Raw genomic sequence first — 14,030 nt, 5'->3', positions numbered from 1 at the left:
GTGTTGAGAAAGCTATGCATCAGGAGCTGGTTTTCACATGAAGCACAATACTATTACAGGAGAAATAGAACAATTTACTAACCACTGCTGTAAACAAGATAAACATCACTTAGCGCTAAGCAAAAAAAGGGGAGGAAAGCTCGTTTTTGCACCCTTCTTCTGAACTAATAGTATGTTAGTCTGTTTATGGAATAAAAGGAAAGGAAAGGAAGTGATGATTGGGGAGATGAGCTGCCTAACCAAAGGTGACAGATAGTAAAGGCGGGGAGTGAAGAGCCTAATTCAGGAAAAGAACACTTGATTATTGAAATACTTTCCCTGTAATACTCGTTTTTCTGCTGCACCATCCAACTTTAGATTACACAAGTGGAGCTACAGCTGCAGTCTACATTTTGTTTTGGTATCTGAACTGAAGGCAGTGAGGCTGTCCCAAGCAGCTTGGGGAGCACAGCACCTGTGTCAGCAGAATTCCACATTTATGAGCAAAACCATGGTTCGGGCTTGCTCAGCCATAGGAATGACCTATCAAACTGCATGTGCTCATTCTGTAGCCCAGCCAATAAGAAATGCTCTCTTTATGCCACTTCCTTCCTCACTTTGTATCGTTTGGCATTAAGACAGAACAACAAATGCAAACCCAACGCGTGATGATTAGTTGCTTTCTAATTAAATCACAATGATGTTTGTGAGCAACTTCCAACACACACACGCCCTGCCACCAATAACCTTAAGTAAGAGAAGCAAACTCCTCCCTGGTTTGACATCATGCACGCTTGATGGATACGTCTATTCTACCACACACGCAACACGCAACATTTCAGCTGATTGCTTCCCAACTGCAGGAGAGAGCAGTGGGAATGAGAACCAAATATGAGGGGCTTGATCTTGCCAACCTCATCTCAACAGGAGCCAAAGGCAGCCTACTTACTTGCGTAAGCGCTGCAGGCTTGAGCTATGACACAACTGAAAGGCATTTTGTGCCAATAATACATCTTAGATCAGAAAAACAAATCTTGCCTAAGAGGATGCTTCACCTATCTGAGCAGATGGGAGAGCCAGGCTGGCGTAGAGGCACATTCATCTCTTCAGATAATAGCTCATCATGACACATCCAATTTTGAGTGAGATCCTCAGGAGCTGAATTCTAATGCCGGGGTGCAAGATAACTATGTTGACTTAAGTTGGGCTGTTGTTGCTGAGAAGATCAGTTCAGCTGGAACTTTGTACATGCCCCCAAGGCTATGTGTTTGTGTGATCTACCTTGATCAGAGCAATGAATACACCTATCATTGTGACAAATCAGAGGTAACAGGTGTAGTATAAACCTGATCATGGTAAGGTAACACTGACCTTGAAAAGATAATGGTAAGCAATTGGACAATGCAAACCACAAACATGAGCAGGTGTACATGAGGCTAATTAATCCTCCAGCACCTGGTGTCCTAACTGATCCAGGTAACACCTCTAATCACCTTGCAAATTTAGGTTAATGTCCATAGATAAGCCCCTTCTCAGTAACAAGATGTCTTTTGTATCTCCAGACTGCTCCATGCCTCTCTTTTTAAGATACCCTAACTCTGATAAACAGGATGCGGGTGGTACTGTGGGTTAAACCACAGAGCCTAGGACTTGCCGGTTGGAAGGTTGGCAGTTTAAATCCCCACGATGAGGTGAGCTCCCGTTGCTCAGTCCCTGCTCCTGCCAACCTAGCAGTTTGAAAGCACGTCAAAGTGCAAGTAGATAAATAGGTACCGCTCTGGCAGGAAGGTAAATGGCGTTTCCGTGCGCTGCTCTGGTTCGCCAGAAGCGGCTTAGTCATGCTGGCCATATGACCGGGAAGCTGTACGCCAGCTCTCTTGGCGAATAAAGCGAGATGGGCACCACAACCCCAGAGTCGTCCGCGACTGGACCTAATGGCCAGGGGTTCCTTTACCTTTACCTTTTTTAACCCTGATAATTGTGATAGGAGCATATTTCTTTTCTCTCTCCAACTTATTTAGCATCCCCTCCTTGCCTCTCACTCCGTTCTCCCACCTCTGGTACATGTTTGTTGTTTTCCCCACGATGAGTCAGGGTACTTTACAGAGGGTGCCAGCTAATCTCTTCCTATTAGCAATCCAAAGGGTCCCACAGAGAAGGATGTAACCTTTTGTACAACAGAACTCTGCTGCAATTTCTGAGTCCAGATGTAGCCATTTACCAGCTGTTTACAGTGAAAACCCACAAGCCATAGTCTAATATCTTTCTTCTGCTCCTACCTTTCTCAGAACAGTTAACTATTGTGTGGCAGCCCTTTCAGTGGAAGGACACCCAGATCTGGGTGGGCAATAACATTTGCACTGCATCCCTCCCATACCCATGACTGAAGCCATAGATTAATGTAAGGACAGTGCATAGGACACCTTCTGCTCAGTGCCAAAACATGTGAGCAGTTGGCACCAATGACTATCATTAGTGTATCGTTGATGCACATGAAATAAGTAGTTATCACTGGTCAACTCCTCTTTGCCATATAACTGCGAGAGGGACAGGATTGTTTCTGTGAATAACCATAGTCTGCCTATTGTCTCCATGGGCATCCATTAACTGCCCCACTAAGATTCTGCTTCATTGAGGAAGAATCTACACTGTATATTGACATGAGAGATTGCTCGGTTGTAGCAATAGTGTGAAGAAGACATCACACTATTTGTGTGAATTTGTGAAGAAGACTTCAGGAAAAGCCAAGGACCAAAGACAAAGTATTCTAATTGCCCTCATTTGAAACCAAGCCCTCCTTGAGTAGGAAGAGTCCCTTCATGCAAATCTATGTGCTGGAATTGGGCCTATGTGGTGGTGAGCTTGCTGAAATCCATCACAGCCTTCCAAGAGATAGCAGTGGCTTCCTATACTCACTTTTTATGCTGCCTGGCCAGAGGCAAGAGGCTGTCAGAGCTTATTCATGCAGACAACCGGGCAGCTCACCTGAAAGGATGCATCTCCCGTGGGACACAGAGGGAGGGGGGATGAGGAACAGGCTGTCAGGATTTTGCTGAACTATCTGCCATTCATCGGTCAGTCTGGTACCCATCTTCAGGCTGCCCGAGTGTCATGGAAAGTTCAAAATGCTATCCAAGCAGGCAGCCCGTTTGTCAAATTGATTCTGGCCTGGTTTATATACTCATCGGTTTTAACAGCACAGTGCTGAAAACTTCCTAGGTTCCTGAATGCATGTTACACCACACTTCACAGGAAGCAGATATTCAGTTCAATGCCCCACTTCCCTGCCCATCTCTTCCATTTCCCCTCCAGAACCCAAACGTATAGGCACATCTATGCATTTCCTGCGGTGTTACAGAGAGTTTCCTAGAGAGGATTTGGAAGCACGTGTTATAAAATGTCATTTGTGAAAATAAAAATAAAAAGTAACTGAATGGTGCGTGTTTCAGGCTTTAGAGCTCTGCGTGCATGTGTCTGTTTGCGAATCTGTCTGTATACTATTGTATCCTGCTTATGGCTGTTGAGAAGGGCATACGTTGGTGGTTCACAATGTACGTGCCGAGTGAGTGGGCTGCAGGTTCAAGTACTGAGATTACTCACATTCATGTATCATAATAAGTGTGCACAATGAAGAGCCACTGTCACTTTGAAAAGGGGTTAGTAAAGAAGACAAACAGACTGAAGCATATCTGAAGAAGTGTGCATGCACCCAAAAGCTCATACCAATAACAAACTTAGTTGGTCTCTAAGGTGCTACTGGAAGGATTTTTTGGTTGTTTGTTTGTTTAGACTGAAGCATGACACCAAGGGGAACCTCATGTGAAAGAGCAGGTGCCTTTCTAGTGGAGATGCAAGTATGGCCAGTTGACATCAAGCATTGCTCACTCCAAACATTTGACTTTTGTTTTTTAATTACATTTTCTATTTGAAATTCTTGGGTACAAAAGACACACACTTTGCATCATATGTCAATGGTGTTCCTGTGTAGAAATAGCAGCTTTTGGCTAGGAAACTGGAAAGGGCTATGGAACGTTAACTTATACTATAAAATTCAGTCAGGGTGTGAGAGAGGAAGATTCCTGTGACTGTGTAGACCTCAGCAAAGCTTAAGCGATGGATGGAGCCAGAGTTTTCTTTAAAACACCAATGCAGCCCCATTGGCACTGACAGGTTTTCTCCTAATTAGCAAAGCTTCAAAAAGCTCTGAATGAATTCCAGCTTGTAATGTTATTAGCTTGGTGCACTATATAGAGGCAGGAAATTAATAGAAATCCATTGAAATGCACCTCACTAATGGTTAGATGCCATTACTTCTCGTATGTAGGTGCTTGTGCATGACAGGGAAGAATAATTTGATGGGGAAAATCAAGGCTGACCCAAAACAAAAATGCAGGCTCAACAAAATTAGTAGCATTTCTGTTGTAGTATCTCTTGTTCCTGGATCCTGTCTGTAACTAGACTCTCAAGTAAGGGATGCTGCAGAGAGATGTACACAGACCATCGCAGAAATGCAACTCTAATTCAGAGGTCCACAACAACATTACACAACCAAACTCTAGCAACAGAAATGAAAACACAGCTGGCAACTAAAATTATCTCAGCTGAGTGTGATGGCTGTGGGCAGTACATGTTTAGGAGGCCAGGGTCACATTCCTGAAATAAAAGTATGTTGGTGTTTCTACATGGGCAAGGACTTCTGTCCCCCCCCCCCACAAATCTCTAGTTACAATTGGTGATAAAGGTAAATCCAACAGCCAGTAAATTACCAACATCTCCTCTGTCACACATATCCAAATCATGGCTAACAATAAATCAGCATATGACTTACAGGAGCTAAGAATCATAAGGAATGGCTTAGAGGAGTAACACACTTACAGGCGAGTTTGATTGTTATGTGGCAAAATGGTAGAGTTCAAACTTATTTCTGGGTAGAAAAATACTACAGTTCTCTCAAGCTACATCTGAAGTGTTGGCTCCTGCCGATCACTACAATACATGCCCAGTTAGGAATGCTGAGTGATGTGAGGCAGCCAGCTGCCAACACTGTTCCTGAGAGTGAAAATAGGGATGTTGCAGTTAAATGCAAAATCACCAGGGTTTGTTGTGCAGCAGTGCACATCTAATATAAAAATGACCTATGGATTTGCACTAGGCCCAGGCTAATGCAAATGTGAGCAAAAGCTCATGGCACAGAAGAATTTGTGCTTTGGAGGAATCCCAGAAGCATCTGCCAACATGAACAAGAGCTTCAATATGAATTTAACAGAAGCAGGAGAAAAGGAAGCAACATCGGTAAGTACTAGAAGATGAAAACCTAACTTCGGAGACAGCAAAATATAAAGCTGCCACATTTCAGGGAAATTAATTAGATAGGAGGAAGACAGATAAGGTGTGCAGTGTTCCATCCATAGCCACACCAGAAATATGCAGCATACCCTGAAATATCCACCAAGTATCACTGGAGTATGGTGAGATCAAAGTATGCACTTAAGAGTTTTCGGGTGTTTTGTGTGTTTCGGGTGCGGACTTACAACACACATGGGGCCTGATTTAGAGCACATTTTGGTATACACACACACACACACACACATACACACTCGTTGATTCGGAGGCAGACCAACTCTGTTTACAATAATCCACTCAAGGCTGAAGTCCCACTATTTAAACTAACATGTGTGAGAGAGGCAGAAATGACAGAGGCAACAAATACAAATCTCTTCTTTACTTGGGCAAGATCATTGCACAGCTATTTCTGGGCTATATGCCTCAGTGGCAGAATTAGTTTAGAATCCAGATCATTTTATGGAGGGGGAAGCTCTGGGGAAAGTCTAACAGCAGTGTTCGGAATTGCAGAACATGAAGGCTAAAAGGAAACCTTCATGGTTGCATGATCTGTGCTCACCAAACAACAAGCATGAAAAGACTTCTAAAATTCACCCTGCCATAAGTACCTGTGTAGTCAGAAGTAAGTTAAATAAAATGTATGAATATGGTTAAGCAAGTAACCATAACGGATTCTGACTAACAATTAGGAATAATTTTCTGACAGTAAAAGCTGTTTGACAGTGGAAGAGACTACCTCAGGACGTGGTGGTAGTTTTTAAACAGGGTCGGATGGCTATTTGTCAGGGATTCTTTAGTTGTGATTCTTGCATTGAAGGGAGTTGGCGTAGATGACCCAAAGGGTTCCTTCCAACTCTACAATTCTATGATTCTGTGAACAGATGCCCCAGGAAAAGAGAAGAAACTGTAGAGTCCCACCTGTTATGACAATATGAACATGATTTCTCCCCATATATTTTGCATCCAATCTGACTGAATGAAAAAGGTAGCTATGTTTATGCAACTGACATAGGAGCCCCAATTTTTTTTAAAAAAAATGTAGATGAAATTGGTGAAATGCTCAGGATGCTATTTTACGTTTCTTTTAATATGCTTGAAATTTTGCCTTTGTAAATAAATTTTAGTATTGTTTAGAAGTTCTTTGTTTTGCTCTAGGCAATTCAAAACTACAATCCATGCTTTGCCCGACACTTGAGCCACATTATGTTTTCTATAGATTGGAACCCTTCCTGGATATAGTAAGAAATATATGCACATAGACTTATGCCAACTAATCTCACTTATAACTATTTTTTTAAATCATCTTGAATGTTCATTGGGCAATGCCACCCTCCAAGAACATGGATAGTGTTGCTTTTTGAGAAAGAAAATGACAAAAACAAGTTTTTCTTTCTAGTTGTGAAATGCACTCTTCACAAGACCCACCAGCAGTGGCAATTCTTCATGCACAGATGAGATTGCAATTGTGTCATAAGCAACTAAAAAGCCTGGTATCCATCTGGAAGTTCCTCTCACTGAGCTAATGCTGCTTCCTCAAAGAGCTAAATAAGAATTGTCGCAGTACCTACATGCCCTCTATCAAATTCTAAACTAAGTGAAATCCATTGCAATTTAGGGCTTCCCACTAAAATCTATAGAAACAGCATTGGGCATATAATGAGCTCCCGTCCCCCCCCTTTTTAAGAAAACAGTTTTAAGTTAAACCATTGTGCTATTTGCAGCAAGTATTGTATTCATCACACACTTGAATCTGAAAAGGTGCTTGCAATTGCTGGACGGCTGCCTAGTCCCCAACCCAGTTTGGAATACAACCAACCATTACTGTCTTCCCTGTTCCATCTGCATCACCAACATTCCATCAGAGCTCATAAGAACAGATGGAACATTCCTGTTCCTATCCCCCAACTTTTCACCATTTAGTCATCTCTAGAGACCCAAGACCTGTGCATAACTGTGGGAAACAGGAGCATACTAGTCATGGTATCAAGAGTTGTCATGCCTTGACAGGTGTGGTTTTGTCACCTTTAAAAGAGAGACAAACAACAGGCCATGCAGCCCCTAGTGCAGGAGTGAAGAACTTCAGATATGTGGCCATCTAGGCCTCTCTCTCTCGGGAATGCCGTAAGGCCATGCCCTCCCCTGACCTTACTCTGTGTCCTCCTCAAGTGCTTTTGCCGGATGCCATGTATCTCTGAACTGTAACAGTGTCTTTTGCTTGTCTGGAGGTAGCATGAATAAATAGATGTCTGTATGTACATGCACAAAGCCTCTTGATGGAATGTAGAGGAACATCTGTATGAAGGTAAGAGTCAAATCCACTGCTCTTCCCACTTCTAGCCCTGCCCATCACAGGCATGTGGCCCTTGAGCTAGAAGAGATTCCCCACCCCATCTGGAAAGCTGGATCAGTGCTTCACAATATTTAAACCATTGTGCCACTGTTGATCAAATTTAGGTTAAGCGTCTCTGAAAGGCATAATCTTTTGTCATCTACTATATTCTAATAATAAAAGTCAATCAACTCTTTTCAAAGATATTTGAAGTCATCCCTCCCCCCAAACGCTCACTCTGTCATTCATTCTTTCATGCCCTTCATCTCCATACAGGTGATTCATTTCACAATTTAGAATTCATCTTTTAAAAAAGCAAATGGGAACTTCAAAGGAATAGAAATGACAAGAGGTGTTTAGACAGGGCTGACAGGGCTCCCTATGATTTTAATGGGAGGTCTCCAACCCCCTGGCATTATATGTAGCAAAAGGAACATGTGGGAAAGAGGAACATGTGCTAGGTTTCCAAATTCATCAGAGATGTCATTTGTTCACTGAGACATGCTGGCTTCAGCAGAACAGCCATTGAAACAAACAAGAGCCTCTTTCAGTATTATACGCCAAAGATGCATGCACTCAGCTTCTGCTAGCCACCAAGACTCTATCCAAACTGCAATAAAAATCATTTTTGACCCCCATTTTCTGACTATGTCAATTTTGGTGTGTGTGGCATAAGTATGAGCAACCATAATGCATTGACTAAGAGCCAAGAGTGTTCTAGATTCAAACTCTGTCCTGGCATAACCCTTCAGAACAGAAACCTTAAGATTGCAGTTGTAGCTGAGGTTTGTCAGGAAGGTTCGGATTCAGTGTGTGGTGTATGTGTAGCTGTGATAACTTGTACCAACTGATGAGTTAGTTGCCCTTCACTGCATATTAGATAGTAGGCAAGAGAGAGAAATTAAAGGAAATTGTTTTTAGGTCTTATAGATCAGGAAAAAAGACTATACATGGAGCCTTTGCAGGGATGGGGGCTGTCTTGAGAATTTACCTACAGGCATGCTGGTATTCCATGCAGCTAGGGGAAGAACACTTGTCTTCCCCTTAAAAAATTGTGGTCAAGTATTTTGACAAAACACAGTCTTTAACTGATGACTTAAATTAATGATAGTTGTGCAATGACAGCTTTTTCTCTCTGTTAGGAAGATTGTTCTTGTTGCATATTTTTAAAATATATCTCAATATATATTATTTTACATGCTTACATTTGTGAGGCACATATGCCCAAACTTTAATAATTTGGCATGGTTCTGGGGTCCTGCCTCAATGGTGGATATCAGTTGGAGAGAGGTGGTGGCCATTCACAGAGGTAAAATGAAGGGCACACATTTGACTTTACACATTTCAAATGTATTCCTGCTACGCAACACTCCCTACCCTTCTCGTTTTGAAAAAACCCCACTGTGTGTCATTTTTGGCATCCAGGTGTTACTTTATAATACCCCAGAAGTGCTGAAAAATAGAAGGAGTTGGAATAGTTGCTTATGATTGCAGCTAATGAGGGAGGAATACAAGGTTACTATTATTATTATTATTACTGTATCTATTTATATCTTGCCTTTTATCAAGACTGGCACTCAAGGTGGCTTACAGAAATCAAAGCAACAGAGATAAAATAAATAAAGCTAAAAACATATAAAAGATAATAGCTTTAAAGTATTTAAACTATAGTAGAATTTAAACAATATAAAAACAAATCTATCAAAATGCAGAGTGATGGGTCTCCTTCCCAAAATACCATGGGGTATGTGACAAGAGTAGCTTGGTAACAGACACAGTAAGGTGAGTCCTGTTGCAGTTAGCGTGGGAGAAGGAAAACTTTCCCTTTTCTCTAGCTTTTAAGCACTACAAACAAGAAGTAACTGGGCACACAGAGTGCTAGCCACAAGGAAGTACCAGGGGGAACACTGGGATCAGAGAACCCAGGGAGTGAATATGTATTGGTGCCAAGATACTAAGGGTTGGGTGGGCTGTTGAGTGATGAAGGATGAACAGGTGGCAAAGGGGAGGGAGGAAAGAGGAACAAGAGGAATAGTTATAGTAGATAGCAACAGTTGTTTAAGTTTGGGGAGAACAGATGGAACCCATGTGAGATGTAAAACAGAAGCCCAATGAGCTGCTTGTATAGCTTAACCAATATAAAGGGAACTGTCCAGTGCTGAACAGACAAACTAGGATGGGTGCAAGGAAAATCCCTGTCCATGTTTTGTGTTTATCTGAAGAGGTGTCTGAAGAGGGTGAAAAGATAGTGAAGCCTGTTTTAATATGAAACAAAAGCCACATAGAAAATAGTGCATTCATGTAGAGTGAATATTTAGCTGCAGTGCTGAAATGTGAAAGGAGGGGGTTCCCTCATTTGTGCTTTTAAAACATTCAGCATTGTTGACTGTGGGCAGCTATTTCCTTACTTAAGGCCTGCTTGGTATTATGTAAGTCTGTGCTTTGCTGTGGAGATAATGCAAGTTAATAATCTAAATGGCCAAAAGGTAGATACAACATACAAGGTTGGAAGAAATGGAGGTTTTGAAGGAAACGTCAGAGATGGGGGTAGATTACAAAAGGTTAAACACCTGTTAATTTCAGGACCTTATCAAGATTGTTGCAGTTAGCACATTTAAAGGTCTTTGGATTTTGAAGAAGTAAATTTAAAGGTCTTAGATTCAAAGCCTACGAAGTAAGACTTGCCAGGTGGTTAGGGTAATTGGCCTATAAAATAATGCTCACAATTGCTGGAGAATTGAGACACCTACACCATCCATTTAGAAGGTGCTCCCCCAACTGCAGCTAGATATAGATTAGCTGAATCTCAGATAAGAAGATTCTCTGTTTCTCCTCCCCAGCCTAACTAGCCTAAAGATAACACTTATTTCTTTGCAGAGTAAATTCCACCACAGTTGTTATAAGTGATGATGCATACATTTTCCTTTGTAACTCTCTGTAATCCAAGTTTGAGTAAGTAGTTTTAAAAACATAACTCCCTCTCCACATACATATCTCAGTGTAACTAGTTCAGAATCCATTATAAAGAGTCTTCTTATTAGAAGACCCATTTTAAACATTTGCACTTACAGTACCAATTAACTTCTGTTCATTATGTCTGTTTTATTAACCCAGTGTTAAACTAAAAGAGCAGAGAAATGTGTGTGTTTTAAGCCACCTCCTTTTCCAGAATTGGAAATGAAAACCTACTTCCCAATAGCATATCCTGTCCCTGTTACGAAAATGGTATATTATTATTATTTTGTTCACTAAGCAAGAATACAAAAGGGAAGAAATATGAATGTATGGTATAACATGCAAGGCTCTATATATGGTTCTCCATATGGAGGCAAGAAGATTCTGTGCAAAGGAAGCAATTGTCCTGGGAAGAAAGATTGGCTCTCTCTCTCTCCACTCCTTACTCTTACTTGGATGTAAAGCAATTTCTTTTGGGATCTATATGGTGCCTGGATATGGGGCAATCTCTTCCAGAAAGTAGTTTTACATCTGTACTTAGCTCCTTGGGACACAGAAGGAACTATGCTGTGGAGCAGGTGAAAGGACTGGCTCAAGTGCCCTAAGGAGAACTATTTCTTCCATTCCCTGCAGGACAGCAGAGATCTATGGAAGATCAAGGAATACAGCCAACCCATTTATAAGGAGAAAAAAGTTGGGCCACTGTTAATCACCTAAGGTGAGGGAAGTAGCTGTGTTTCTGTGAGAAAGGGGGATTCTTCCCATGCTGTAGGATGCCGTCATTACTGAGTGCTCATACTTCACTCTCACTAATGCATTTTCATTGCATAGGTCGTGGGGGAGGTAAATAGGTACAGAATCCACACCCTGTTCTCACCTGTGGATGTTCATCTCCTGCGGTGGCTGCCGTGCTTTGTCATAGGCCACCTTGGCAAAAATGCCTGCAATGACAACAAAGGCAATGGCACCACATGAAATGTAGACGGTGGCATTCGTGTTGTCCTCATTTGGGTCATACCCATTGGGTATACCTCCAGCTCCATCGTTACTGGTGGCAGGGGTCATTAGATCTGTGTTGGGGCGCGGGCCCTGATTCCGGCACCTATCCTGATTCAGCTTCTCAGAGCGCTTGTTGCAGCAAAAGCGGTAATAGCAGGTGCCGCAACAGTAGCGGAAATCCTTCTGGGAATTGTTGCACTCAAACTCCTTGTCCCACTGCCCGCTCACATCGTAGTAGCCCATGCATGTCTCATATGCTGGCACAGAGCTGCCTGCGCTGACGTTGGAGGGCACCCTTGCTGGACTGCGCCCACGGTTTCCCCCACTACCAGCTGCCACAGGAGATGGTGGTGTGCTGGCTAGCGTCTGGTTCTGTTGCTCCTTGGCCGGCTTGTAAGGTCGTCGGGGGGCTGCTGCCCCCTGTGTCCGGTTGCCCTTGGGTGTCCGTAGGGGCCCAGCTGCCTGTGTGGTTAGCAGCAGTGCCAAGGCGTACAGGGCAAGAGGCAGAAGCAACAGGAGATGCCTCCACCCCATGGTGAGCCGGAGGAGCAAAAGTTGGGAGGGCTCTGCCCAGCCCAGTCAAGGATCTCGGCTCTGCCACTCCATGGATGGTGAACAGGGGTAGGAATCAGGCGCTCCTCGGTGGCGCTTCACTGGCAGCATCCCAGATCCATCCTCCGTCTCTGGAGATGCCTCTTCATCCCGGCAAGAAGCAAGAGGCACGACTTGGCTGCTTCAGAGCAAGAATGGGCTCTTCTTACTCGGAAAGTCCCGACCTGATCACAGCTCCTCCTGTGACGGGCTGTAAGAGAGAAGAGGACATCAGAGGCTACCTGGCCCAGGAGAAAATGAGCAAGGGAAAGTGGGGGGGGGGTGGGTCGACGTGCCAGGGAGTGCTGCAGCAGCTGCCCCTCCAAGGGGGCCTACTCCAAGAGGCCAGAGAGTTAAGAGATCCAGGCAGAGGGTCGCCTTCGGTGTGGAAGGAAAACCTCCCGCCCAAGCTGGTATGGGTGCCACGGAAGAAGAGGAGGGCAGGCAGGTGTGGCTGCTGTGCCCAGACAGAATAGTGCCAAAGCGGAGAGCGGGGCAGCAACAGCTCCCAGAAGCTCACCGGGCAGGGAATTCCCTTGGCACCGTCTCTGGCGAAAAGAAGCACCACTACCCGCAGCAGCAGCAGCAGCGACCCTTGGGCTGGCAGGCAGCGCGGAACGCAGCCCTGGCCGGCCACCTTCCGTCCCCTCCTCTCTTTCTTCCCTCGCCCTTGCCCGCCAACCCTGCGCGCCCCCCTGCCTGCCTGCCTGCCTTCCCTCACTCACCATGCCGGGGCGGAGCGGGAGCACTGCGGAGGTGCCGGGCTGGGCATCCTCGTCGCCGAGCGCTGGCCGGAGCTGCCTGCGCCGCCGCTGCTCGCACGGGCTCGAGAGGAGCTGCTGCTGTCGAGCGGGCGGGGACAGCTAGAGGCTGCGCGAGGAGCCACCGCCTCTCCCGCCTGCCTCCCTCTCTAGGCCCGCCCAGTCCCGGCCCCCTGCGAAGGAGTCGCAGCCCCGCGGCGCCAGGGGCGGACGGCCGAGGGAGCTGGGGGGGGGGCCTCAGGACAGAGTCCGCCTTTCGGCGTGGTGGGGGGGAGCGAGGCCCAAAGACCCCCTGACCTGCCCCGCTCTCGGGCTCTCTTCACACAGAGGCCACCCTCTGCAGGACTGGCGAGAGAAGCTCCTTTCCCCCCCTTTTCCCCTCAGCGCCCGGAGGCGGGCAAAAGGCCCCCTCGCTGGAGCCACCTTCCTTAACTGAATGGTAGTAAGGCGGCACGGGGGGGGCGGGGAGCGCGTGTCCACAAGTTATATCGGGATGGGTTTGTCACGGAGCTGAAAGAGGGGGGCGGGGAGAGGGAGGGCTGGTCTAAAGGGCCCCTGTGAGGTGCTGGGCGCTGCTCTGTGGCCTGGACCTTCGGGGCGTGGCTGTGGGGAGTCTGTTTTGTGGAAACAGAGGCGTCTGTGCCGCATGCAGGAGCCGAGCACACCTTGGCAAGCCAGGTGAATGAAGACGCTGCACTTTCCCGCTCAATCTCAGGAGCAGGTATGAGACTCCTCCCACTTCATCTTCAATCATGTTCTGAAAGAGTGGGGAAAGATACCCATTTGCCACCCGGGGTCGTCCCCCCCCCCCGTTTTAACCACCTACATACCATGCACACCTGCTCTCACAACAGCCAGCACTTCGCTGAACCTGTGGAGGGACAGACTCTCTATGCATGCAGCGAAACGTCTGAGCAGAGCCAGGTGGGTAGCAATGTGCAGGCATAGCTTTGTACGCTGGACTGAGGATCCTCTCTCTCTCTCTTTTTTTATTATCCCCCCCCCCCCTTCTTGGTTATGCAGACAGAACCTATACCACTCGTTCACATTTGATAGTCTAGCATGGAGTGGAG

At 45.3% G+C, this 14,030-nt stretch overlaps 1 protein-coding gene across 6 annotated transcripts in view; it reads right to left on the bottom strand.

Moving 5' to 3' along the window:
* The window catches only part of SHISA6 (shisa family member 6), a 265,194-nt gene extending 252,120 nt beyond the window's left edge, over positions 1-13,074 (bottom strand). For 4 of the 6 annotated variants that reach the window (XM_053376213.1, XM_053376214.1, XM_053376212.1 and 1 more), the window contains exons 1-2: positions 12,922-13,073; positions 11,484-12,407 (exon numbers count right to left, since the gene is read on the bottom strand). In XM_053376213.1, the coding sequence (XP_053232188.1) occupies positions 11,484-12,139 (656 nt within the window). In that variant the 5' untranslated portion in view covers positions 12,140-12,407; positions 12,922-13,073. Of the gene's footprint in view, positions 1-11,483; positions 12,408-12,921 lie in introns of all 6 variants that reach the window. The other 2 variants (XM_053376210.1, XM_053376211.1) reach the window with 1 other exon arrangement.
* Positions 13,075-14,030: the final 956 nt, after the last annotated feature.

The sequence above is a fragment of the Podarcis raffonei genome, chromosome 2, assembly GCF_027172205.1.
Source record: "Podarcis raffonei isolate rPodRaf1 chromosome 2, rPodRaf1.pri, whole genome shotgun sequence".
NCBI classification, from domain to species: Eukaryota; Metazoa; Chordata; class Lepidosauria; order Squamata; family Lacertidae; genus Podarcis; species Podarcis raffonei.
Note: the sequence above shows the minus strand (reverse complement) of the source record. Positions and strands in the feature narration are given on the sequence as shown.